This window comes from Mustela lutreola, chromosome 1 (genome assembly GCF_030435805.1).
Source record: "Mustela lutreola isolate mMusLut2 chromosome 1, mMusLut2.pri, whole genome shotgun sequence".
Taxonomy (NCBI): Eukaryota; Metazoa; Chordata; class Mammalia; order Carnivora; family Mustelidae; genus Mustela; species Mustela lutreola.
Window position 1 is genome coordinate 228,420,274 of NC_081290.1, and position 12,351 is coordinate 228,432,624.

The following is a 12,351-nucleotide window of genomic DNA, read 5'->3' on the forward strand; positions in this document are numbered from 1 at the left end:
AGAAAGGAAGAGAGATTTTCATAAAACCAGAGATACTTAAAGGCAAATAACAGATAAGAGAACAAGGAACTTTTCTAATGATACCATCTGATATGAAGGGTCTAGGGCCAGAAATACTCAAGGAAGGTACTTACCTGGGAAATGGGTCAGAACAGGAGATTGTGTGGATGCCAGCTTAGTATGGTTTTGGACCTCAGAGCTTTGCCCCATCCCTACACTACTTGCCTTACTCTCAGGTTATTACTGTACCTACTGTCTTCTTGATGCCAGAAAGCCCCTGGATAGGGAAGCTACTTTTTTACCATCACTAATATGATTATTATATATCATTAAAAACTGATTTCTAGAGCATAAAATATTGAAATCAAACTATAAGTGACTAGTTTTTAGTCCTTTGCTGAGATTTGGGAGGGAGTAAGGAACCCTAGTAAGTCTTTGACATTGATGGGCTTTCTGAGAACCAACGTGGCTGAGTTCAGCCTTTTTCCCTCTTCTTTTCCCCTTCTGCCTGCAGTTTAGATCATGTACCTTTTCTTATGCATGACTATGACCTGAGAAGAACAACCAATATTAAGGAGGTCATGCCAAATGCCTCCTTAACACATCCTAGCTTCTTCCATTGGAGTTTCCTGTCGACTCTGAATGCAGGCAAATGGTTTGTACAGTCACCGGTAAGGCATTTCCCAACTCAACAAACCTGAATTGAATCTCTCTTCTGTATGAAGTCATGTGCTGCTCCTAGCATACACACAATTTCATCCCAGTTTGGTAGCAGAACTGTAGCATTGATAGAGGGCTTTTCCAGGAATGCAGTCAGTCTAATTGTTGCTTTCTACATTGACTGGAAATTCTGAAGATAAACACATAAGCTTTTGTCATTTAATTCCTTTTTATCGAAGCATTGCATAAACTTTTATTGTATCTTCCATGTACACAGCATTTTCCTAGGCATTTTGAGTAGCTCACAGTCATAGATGAGGCAGACTGGGGACACATTTATTCTAACCTCCTCTTCTTATCATTCATTAGATATCTATTTGAGTACATTTTAGGTTCTTGGCACATGGAATATAATGGTGAATAAACACACACTAAGCTCTGATGGAGTTCACAGGCTAGAAGAGACAAAATACAGTGTGATAAGTGCTGAACTGAACTTAATTTTAGATGGCTTAGGAGCACACAAGAGCCATGTCTAACTCAGTCTGGGGGATGGAGATGGGGGATTCTGGGAAAAGGAGATAAATAGGCCAATATGGTAAAATATAAAACATTGCTGTGTACAGTTTAATTTAGAGGCAAGAGTGAATGGTTGTACTTGAGAGGGCTGAAGAGTACTTCATGCAAAGGTATCATTTGAGCTGAAAGAATATCATTACTAATGGGAACCATAGACAATGATGGCAGCATGTTTCAAAGATTACAGTATACTGGAGCAAGAGTGGATATGGTGTACATGCATGCATGTGTGAAAGAGGAAGAGAAGAACGGAGGGAAGAAAAGAGAGAAAAGTCAGTAAGCAGGAGATGGGAGAGAGACTTGAAGAAGAACCTGGGAAAACATGTTTAGAGGAGAATATAGCAATGCTTAAATAGCAAGTTAGAGAGTTTAGAATTATCCTGAGTATTTTAAAGTGGCTAAAATAAAAGGTAACATTTGCATTTGATAAAAGTTAAATCTGCCTTTCCAAGATAGATTAAAGACAACAAAACTGCCTAGTTTCCAAATTATCATATCCCTAGTGGGAGTCTATGTGACCTGGGTTATACCAATCATATACACTCACTTGAGACTTCAGTTTTGAAAACAGACATCTGAACATGACAGGACAGCAAACGTTCATACTGCTAGCACCTGTAGCATCAGAGACAGTGCGGTGTGGATATCAGCTGTAGTAATAGCTCTCTTATCCGGTAATTATAATTAGGAGAGTAAGTCTTACAGTATTTTTAATTGTGTACTTGGGGATGAATGGAATTTTATTTAAATTTGATACTAGCCCTGAGAACTTATTTGAATCTGTTTCATGTAAAAATATTGTTAAGTAAAGCATTATGTTAAAATGGACTTCTCTACTTCAATTTCATTCTGTTAACTAGTGTTAATATAAGAAATAGCTGGAAGTGGATTTGTAATTACTGTATCTTCTGAGAGAATGTGATTTTTTAAAAAAAGATTTAATTTATTTATTTGACAGGGAGAGAGGGAGTATAAGCCGGGGAAGTGGGAGAGGGAGAAGCAGGCTTCCCACTGAGCAGGGAGCCCAATGTGGGGCTCCATCCCAGGACCCTAGGAGTATGACTTGAGCCAAAGGCAGACACTTAACTGACTCAGCCGCCCAGGCACCCCAGAAAGCTTGTTCTTATAGGAGTGTATAGCCTCTCAATACTGTTTCTGTGTGCATGTAAGCTCTGTATATGTCTCATCATACATAAATAAATAGACACATACAAACCAGAGATGCTCCATTAGAATGTATATATTGAGTTAGTCAGCCATAGTTAATGTTATGGCGAATGTGCCTTCCAGATGGAAAGGCTGATTTTGTGTCTTATGTATAATGTATAACATAAAATCTTACTGTAAGTGATAGGGTTAGATATGTTATTGTAATAAATTTTGGTGGATTTTTTAAGGATTAAAAGTTTTATTTTAGCATATTTAGGTGGCATGCTTGCAGTATTTCATTAATACTACTACTGTGGCTACTGTGAAGTATCCCAAAACCCAAAGTTCCAAATATGATTACCTAGGGGGCTTTATTTTTAGGTTTAATTGTGGAGTATCCAAAAACCCGAAGTTCCAAATATGGTTTCCTAGGGGGCTTTATTTTTAGGTTTAATTGTGGAGTTTTCTTTGCTGGCATGCTGTACAGTCGGGGTGGCTGAAGTGGTGTCGGCAAGTGATTTAAAGATTTAGATGTGTGGATACTTTTTTTGTAGCAAAGACATTGTTTTTGTTAGGATTATTCTGGTCATTCTTTATTGGGTGTGTATGATTATGGATTGATGATGGTGGTGAGTTGACCATTAGTTAGTATATTTATTCCTGAAATTATTGGTAAAAATTAAATTGTTAATCTGATTGATAATGAAATAAAAATAGAGCAGTTCTGGTAGTTGTTCCTGGAAGTTCAGCTAAGTTCCTATTTCTGCAGCAAAACCATTTCTGTAGAGCTTTCTTAAATCTTTTTGTGAAAGTATAATTCTCAAAACAAGAAAAATCTAATTCTTATGTAGGAACACCTGAGTAGGTCAGTCAGTTAAGTATCCACCTTTGGCTCAGGTCATGATCTCAGCATCTTGGTATCAAGCCCTGCATCAGGTTCCCTGCTCAATGGAGAATCTGCTTCTCCCTCTCCCTCTGCTCCTTCCCCACACTTGTGCGTGATCTCTCTCTCTCTCTCAAATAAATAAAGAAAACATTTAAAAACAATGTAATTCTCCGGCAACTAGATAGCGAACATGAGTAAAGTTTTATTTAGCACATTAATGAGAGAACAAATCAGGATGACAAAACCCACTCAAAAGAAAAATGAGAAACCAACATGTGTATAGTGAGTGCAACAAAGAAATGCTGAAATTAGATCACTAGATTAGATACAAACTTAGTTAATATACTATACTATATATACACACACATATATCTGATTATATAATACTATATGACAATAAACTCTATCTTTGTAGTTATCTTCTCTATCAGAAAATATTATCTGCATCTCTCCTGGGCAGAAATCATTTCCGTTTTTATCAGTTTTCTACAACTTACCATCTAACTTTGCATAGTTTTGTCCTAATTGATAATTAAATGGTAATTCAAAAAAAGGTACCTTCCTCAAAGAGTCAGATGACACTGACACAAGTTTGTTAAAGAATGTGCTATCATATGATACTATATGATCCAACAATCAACTTTTTGCCTTATTTCTAAGTTTGAATAGTTTAACAGTCTCCTCTTAAAATCATAATTAACTTCTATAGATTATTTAGAGATTCATCTTAGTGAGGTGTTGTGTTATTTGCTTTTATTAATTTCTATAGGTTCAGTAAGAAAGATCAATTCATACACATAATGTTCCTTGTTGTATAGTCAGCAAATCTAGAACCAGATTGTGTTAAACAACTTCTATCAAATTAGATTTTTTTTTTAAGATTTATTTGACAAAGAGAGAGAGAGAATGCACAAGCAGAAGGAGTGGGAAAGGGAGAAGCAAGCTCCCAGTCGAGCAGGGAGCCTGATATAGGCCTTGATCCCAGGACCCTGGGATCATGACCTGAGCCAAAGGCAGATGCTTAACCAACTGAGCCACCCAGGTGCCCATCAAATTAGATTCTATCTGGAGATTAAGTACAGAATCAAAAATTTCAATTTTAATAGTCCCTGTCATTCCAAAGCTCTTTTTATCATGATTATTTACACAATAAGAAATTCATCTCTACCAGGTTTCACCTGTGTACCTACAAACATGGGCAAATTTGTCTTTTTTCCTGCTAGGCATTGATCTTTCTTCCTGCCTGTGATGCTGGGACCATGTACAACAACAGATACCAGATTGCTAAGGAAGACTTATAAGCATGGGCTTTCAAATATCAATTATATTTGTGTCCTTAATGGAGACTGGGTATGTTAGGTCCATAATCAAAAGAGCGAGACTGATACAAAGTGAAGGTCAAACAAAGCTTTATTTTGTGCCAAGCATCAAGAATCAAACCGACTGTTCGGGGCCACCTCTTACAGAGAGAGCGACCCCTCCCTGCCTTACAGACTAACTTTTATAGAGCAAAGGCCATGTGGTTGAGCCTGGCCACACGCAGGTGGCCAATGAGATTGTAACACACAGAGAAAGCTGCACAGTCATGCTAGGTCACACACGAGTGGCCAGTTGAATTACAATTCACCCCATAGTAGCTATTTGAACTAGCCTGTCATCTTGGTCAGAATTGGCACCCAAAAGGTGGGGCCCACACTCTTTGGTAGCTAGGGAGACAGTATGCGCACCCCACTGATTGGATGTCTCCACCTGGCCCGACTCATCCCTGCATTGGGGCTCTGTTATCTCTACCTGACCTGACCCACCCTTTGGGCTCTGTTATCTGGGACTGGCCTACGATATTTTACTGGTTTCCTGGACTTGCTTTTAAGTAGGTTCCCCTGGGGATGGGGGCAGGGTCAGTTTAAGTTTTACTGCATAAACAACAAAATCACTATGTAACTGAATGGAATCGCTCTGGCTAGATAGGCCCTTACAGGTACTTGTCATATCTGACCGAATGGAATGTATTGTCAAATATAATCCTTCATATTTGACCTTGATTACATAATTTGTTAAATTATATTCCAGTAAAAAGGAGGACAGATTTTTATTCAACATATGCAAATAACTGCATTGCCATGAGAAGTAGAGACTCAGTTAAAAATATTTCTACCTTAGTTCTGTGGGGTTATTGAGAACAAGATACTACATACAAAGAATGTTTTGCACATGCATAACAGAGAAAAAGTCAAAAGAATAGGTTTTAAAATAGCAGTAAGTACATACCTATCAATAATTATTTTGAATGTAAATGGACTAAATGCTGCAATCAACAGACATAGGGTGATAGAATGAATAAAAAGGCAAGACCCATCTATATGCTGCCTACAAGAGACTCATTTCAGACCTAAAGACACATGCAGATTGAAAGTGAGGAGGTAGAGAAATATTTATCATGCAAATGGTATGAAAAGAAAGCTGGATTAACAATACTTATATCAGGGGCACCTGGGTGGATCTGTCAGTTAAGGGGCTGCCTTCTGCTCAGTCATGATCTCAGACTTTTGGGATGGGGCCCAGTGTCGGGATCCTTGTTCAATAGGGCGTCTGCCTCGCCATCTCCCTCTTGTGCTCTCTTTCTCTCCCTCTCTCAAATAAGTACATAAAATCTTACAAAAAAGCACCCTACTTATATCAGACAAATTTGACTTTAAAACAAGATCATAACAAAGAACACTATTTAATCATAAAGGGAACAATCAACAAGAAGATATAATAATTATAAATATTTATGCAGTCAACATGGGAGCAACCAAATACCTAAAGCTGCTAATAACAAACATAAGGAACTAATCAATAGTAATACAGTAGTAGTAGAGGACTTTAACACCCACTTACATCAATGGATATATCATCTAAACAGACAGTTGACAAAGAAATAGTACCTTTGAATGACATATTGGATCAGATGGATCTAACAGATGATATTCAGAACATTCCATCCCAGAACAGGAGAATATAGATTCCTCTTCAAGTGCACATGGAATAATCTCCAGAATAGATCACGTATTTGGCCAAAAAACAAGCCCCAACAAATTAAAAAAGATTGAAGTCATACCATGCGTCTTTTCTGACCATAATACTAGAAATCAACTAATTTTCCAGAAAAAATCTGGAAAGAACACAATTACATGGAGGTTAAATAACATGCCAATAAACAATGGAAGGGTCAACAAAGAACTCAAAGAGGAAATCAAGAAATACATGGAACAGAGGAAAATGAAAACACAGCAGTCTAAAACCTTTGGGATGCAGCAAAAGTGGATCTAAGAAGTTTGTACCAATACAAGCCTCCTGCAAGAATTAAGAAAAGTCTTAAGTAAAAAACCCAACCTTTATTATCTAAAGGAGCTAGAAAAATAAGAAAAAGCCCAAAACTAGTAAAAGGAAGGAAAGAATAGATATTAGAGCAAAAATCAATGAAACAGAAACTAAAAAGCAGTAGAACAGATCAGTGAAGCTAGGAGCTTGTTCTTTGAAAAGATCAACAAAATTGAAAAACCTTTAGCTGGACTCATCAAAAAAACCCCAAAAACAAAAAACAAAAAGCAAAAAAAAAAAAAAAAAAAAAAAAAAAAAGAATTAACAAAAATCAGAAGTTAAAGAGGAGAAAAAATCAAATACAAAGACACAAAATACAATTATAAGAGGATATTATAAAAAATTATATGCCAACAAATTAGACAGCCCAGAAGAAATGGATAGATACCTTGAAACATATCACCTACTAAAACTGAAGTAGGAAGAAAATTTGAACAGACCAGTTCCCAGGAATGAAATTGAATCAGTTATCAAAAAATTTCCAACAAGAGAAGTCCAAGACCAAATGGCTTCACAGGTGAATTCTGCCAATCATTAAAAGAACACTTAAAACTTATTTTTCTCAAAATAGTCCAAAAAATAGAAGAGGAGGAAAAGCTTCCATATTCATTGTATGATGCCCGCATTACCCTCATACCAAAACCAAATGAGGACACTACAAAAAACAAACAAACAAACAAAACTCCAAATCTGCAGGCCAGTATCTCTGATGAACATAAACGCAAAAATCCTCAACAATACATTCATCATGATCAAGTCTGATTTGTATCTGGTGTGCAAGAGTAGTTCAGTATTCTCAAGTCAATCAACATGACATAATACATCAGCAAGAGAATGAATAAAAACCAATGATCATTTCAATAGGTGCCGAAAAAGCATTTGACAAAATTTGACAGCCATTCATGATAAAAACCTTCAACAAAGGTAGGTTTAGAGAGAAGATATCTCAACATAATAAAGGTTACTTGTGAAAAGCCACAGCAAACATACTTAATGGTGAAAAACTGAGTTTTTTCCTCTAAGATCAAAAACAAGAATGTCCATTTTCATCACTTATAGTCAACATAATACTGAAAGTCCTAGCCTCAGGGATAGGAAGGAAAAAAGGAAGACAGGCAGGCAGGCAGGTGGGCGGGCAGAGAGAAAAAGAGGCAGGGAGGAAAGAGGAAAGAAGGAAGACAGACATCTGAAAGAAAGAGATCTGAATTGGTAAGGAAGAAGTAGAACTTTTTTTTTTTTAATTTATTTCACAGACAGAGATCCAAGTAGGCAGAGAGGCAGGCAGAGAGAGAGGAAGGAAAGCAGGCTCCCTGCTGAGCAGAGAGCCCGATGTGGGGCTCAATTCCAGGACCCCGAGATCATGACCTGAGCCGAAAGCAGAGGCTTTAACCCACTGAGCCACCCAGGCGCCCAGAACTTAATTTTTGTAACTGTCAGAATTTGCACATCACATGATACTGTATATAGAAAACCATAAAGACCCCCAAAAGCTACTAGAACTACTGAATGAATTCAGGAAGGTTGCAGAATACAAAATCAATGTACAGAAATCCATTGTATCTCTATACACTAATAATGAAGTAGCAGTAAGAGAAATTAAGAAAACAGTCCCATTTATAATTATACCAAAAAGAATAAAATGTCTAGGAATAAACTTAATCAAGGAGGTAAAAGACTCATACTCTGAAAACTATAAAACATTGATGAAAGAAATGGAAAATGACAGAAATGGAAAGAATTCCATGCTCATGGATTGGAATAACAAATATTGTTAAAATGTCTATCCTACCCAAAGCAATCTACACATTTAATGCAGTCCCTATCAAAATACCAGAATCATTTTTCACAGAACTAGCACAAACAACCCTAAAACTTGCATGCAACCATGAAAGACCCCAAATAAGCAAAGTAGTCTTGAAAAAGAAAAATAAAACAATGTATCAGAATCAAAGATTTCAAGATACATTACAAAGCTGTAATAATCAAAACAGAACGGTACTGGGACAGAAACAGACACATAAATCACTGGGATAGAATAGTAAGCCCAGAAGTAAACTCCCAATTATATGACCAATTAATCTGTGAGAAAGGGAGTAAAAATATGCAATGGGAAAAAATTATCTTTAACAAGTGGTGTTGGGAAAACTGGACAGCTACATGCAAGAAATGAAACTGGATCATATTCTTACATCATACATAAAAATGAACTGAGAATAGATTAAGGACCTAAATGTGAGACCTGAAACATAAAAATTCTAGGAGAGAGAGTCATAGCAACATCTTTCTAGATATGTCTCCTGAGGCAAGGAAAATAAAAAACTATTGGGGCTACATCAAAATAAAAAGCTTCTGGCACAGCAAAGGAGACAGTCAACAAAACTAAAAGGCAGCCTACTAAATGGAAGAAGTTATTTACAAGTGACATGTCTGATAAAGGGTTATTATGCAAAATATATAAAAAACTTGCACAACTCAACACCAAAAACCCACAAATAATCCAATTAAAAAATGGGCAGAAGACATGAACAGACATTTCTCCAAAGAAGACACCTGGATGGCCAAGAGACACATGAAAAAATGCTCAACATCACTAATCATCAGGAAAATGTAAATCAAAACCACATGAGATATCACCTTACACCTCTCAGAGTGTTTAAAATAAAAAACACAAGATACAAGTGTTGGTGAGGATGTAGAGAAAAAGGAACCCCCATGCACCTTGGGTGGGAATGCAAACTAGAATAGCCATTGTGGAAAATAGCATGGAAGTTCCTTAAAAACTTAACAATAGAATTACTACATAATTCAGTAATTCCACTAGTGGGCATTTACCCAAAGAATACAGAAACAGTAATGTGAAAAGATATATGCACCCCTTTATTTATTGCAACATTATTTACAATAGCCAAATTATGGAAGTAACCCAAGTCTATTGATAGATAATTGGGCAAAGAGGATATGGGGCATATGTACATGCACACAGAATGGAAAGTTATTCAGCCATAAAAAAAGAATGAAATTTTGCCAACGATGGATCTAGAGGGTGTAATGCTAAGTGAAATCAACCAGTCAGAGAAAGACAAATACCATATGATTTCACTCATATACGGAACTTAAGAAACAAAGAGAAAAAGAGACCAAACAAAGAGGTTTAACTATAGAGATCAAACAGATGATTACCAGAGGGGAGGTTGGTTGGGGGAATGGGTGAAATAGGTGATGAGGATTAAGAGCACACTTACAATGAGCACTGAGTAATATATAGAATTGTTGAATCACTATATTGTACAACTGAAACTAATACAACACTGTATGTTAACTATACTAGAATTAAATAGTGCTCAAGTGTTGGGAGAATACATATTTATCATTGTATGATTTTTTAAAAGATTTATTCATTGATTCATTTATTTATTTGATACAGAGAGAGCATGCACATGAGAGATTGGAGCCTGATGCAGGCCTTGATCCCAGGACCCTGGGATCATGACCTGAGCCGAAGGCAGATGTTTAACTAACTGAGCCACCCAGTCACCCATGTTTTGTGTTCTTGATGTGTTGACCCCTTTTATCATTATATAATGACCTTCCCTGTCTCTTGTTAACATTTTTGTCTTGAAGTCTATTTTGTCTGATCCAAAAATAGTTACATATGCTTGCTTTTGGTTATTTGCTTGGAGTATCATCTTCTACCCCATCACTTTGAGCCTGTTTGTGTCTTTATCACTGAAATGAGTCTCCTAAAGACATCATATAGTTGGGTCTGGACTCTGTCTCTCTCTGTTGATTGGTGAGTTCAATCCATTTACTTTTAGGGTGATTACTAATATGTAAGGACTTACCACTACCATTTTATCTTTTGTTTTCTGGTTATTTTGTATCTCTGTTATTTTTTTTCCTTGTTGTTTCTGTCTACCTTTTAACATTGGTGATTTTTAAAATTATGGTTAGCTATGTTTCACCTCTTTTTAAAAAATTTTTGTTTATTTATTTGACAGATACAGAGACAGCGCAAGTAGAGCAGCAGGCACAGGGAGAGGGAGAAGCAGGCTCTCTGCTGATCTGGGAGCCCGATTCAGGGCTTGATCCCAGGACCCTGGGATCATGACCCAAGCTGAAGGCAGCTGCTTAACTGACTGAGCCACCCAAGCGCCCCCATTTCACCTCTTTTTAAAAAAAAAATTTGTTAGTTAACATACAGCGCAATATTGGTTTCTGGGGTAGAATTCAGTAATTCAGTACTTAAATAACAACAGCAGTGCTCATTGCAACCAGGGTCCTCCTTAATACCCATCATCCATCTAACCCATCCTCCACTCACATCCCTCCATCAACCCTCAGTTTGTTCTCTGTAGTAGAAACTCACTTATGGTTTGTTTCCCTCTCTTCTTTTTCACTTTTCTCCCATTCCCATATGTTTATTTCTTTTCTTTCTTAAATTTCACTTAGTGAGATCATATGGTACTTGTCTTTATCTGACTGACTGACTTTGCTTAGCATAATACACTCTAGCTCCATCCATGTCATTGCAAATGGCAAGATTTCATTCTTTTGATGGCTAAGTAATATTCCTGTATATGTGTGTGTGTGTGTGTGTGTGTGTGTGTGTGTGTGTGTGTGTGTGTCCTCTTCTTTATCCATTCATCAGTTGGTGGACATTTGGGCTCTCTCCATAGTTTGGCTATTGTTGATAATACTGCTTTAAACATCAGGGTGCATGTACCCCTTTGAATTTGTATTTTTTTAATAGATTTTATTTATTTATTTGACAGAGATCACAAGTAGGCAGAGAGGCAGGCAGAGAGAGAGGGGGAAGCAGGCTTCCCACTGAGCAGAGAGCCTGATGCGGGTCTCGATCCCAGGACCCTGGGATCATGATCTGAGCCAAAGACAGAGGCTCTAACCCACTGAGCCACTGAGGCACCCCTGAATTTGTATTTTTATATCCTTTGAGTAAATACCTGGTAGTGCAATTGCTGGATTGTAGGGTAGATTCTATTTTTAACTTTTTGAGGAATCTCTAAACTGTTCTCTGGAATGGCTGCTTCAATTTGCATTTGCTTCTGAGACAAAGATAAAGAGCCTTGCTACTGGATCAAAGAATAAGCATTAACAGGCAATGAGTCTTCAGTGTGTGCTGGGTTGCTGAGTTAATGCTTTTAGACCATGGCTTCCTATTTCATATACTTTCTTTTTTTTTTTTTTTTCCTTTTTAAAGATTTTATTTATTTATTTGACAGATAGAGATCACAAGTAGGCAGAGAGGCAGGCAGAGAGAGAGAGAGGAGAAAGCAGGCTTCCTGCTGAGTAGAGAGCCCGATGTGGGGCTCTATCCCAGGACTCTGGGATCATGACCTGAGCTGAAGGCAGAGGCTTTAAGCCACTGAGCCACCCAGTGCCCCCTGTTTCATGTACTTTCAATTAAAGAAAGGTTTATTATGATTTGGAAGATCAGCAAAGATGATTGTTGAAGAAATATTTTGAGATTACTAATGAAGGTGTTTTTCATTTCTGTGTTTTCTGAGAATGGTTCCCAAGATGTTTAAGTTAAATCATACAGAAGCCTATTTCAGAAAAGCTTGCTGTGTATATTCTACAACATCCAGCTAATTCCAGTAATTATTTCATTGTCCTTAGTGTTGGGCCTTGGATAATTTTGGATAATCCATAATCTCTCATTAGATTATGTCTGTCCTCAGGCAACACATCATGGC

At 37.1% G+C, this 12,351-nt stretch overlaps 1 protein-coding gene across 2 annotated transcripts in view; it reads left to right on the forward strand.

Annotated features, from left to right (window-relative positions):
• GDPD4 (glycerophosphodiester phosphodiesterase domain containing 4) overlaps positions 1-12,351 on the forward strand; it is a 174,957-nt gene that overhangs the window by 72,340 nt on the left and 90,266 nt on the right. For both annotated transcript variants that reach the window (XM_059188225.1, XM_059188232.1), the window contains exon 11: positions 515-671. In XM_059188225.1, the coding sequence (XP_059044208.1) occupies positions 515-671 (157 nt within the window). The remainder of the gene's footprint in view (positions 1-514; positions 672-12,351) is intronic.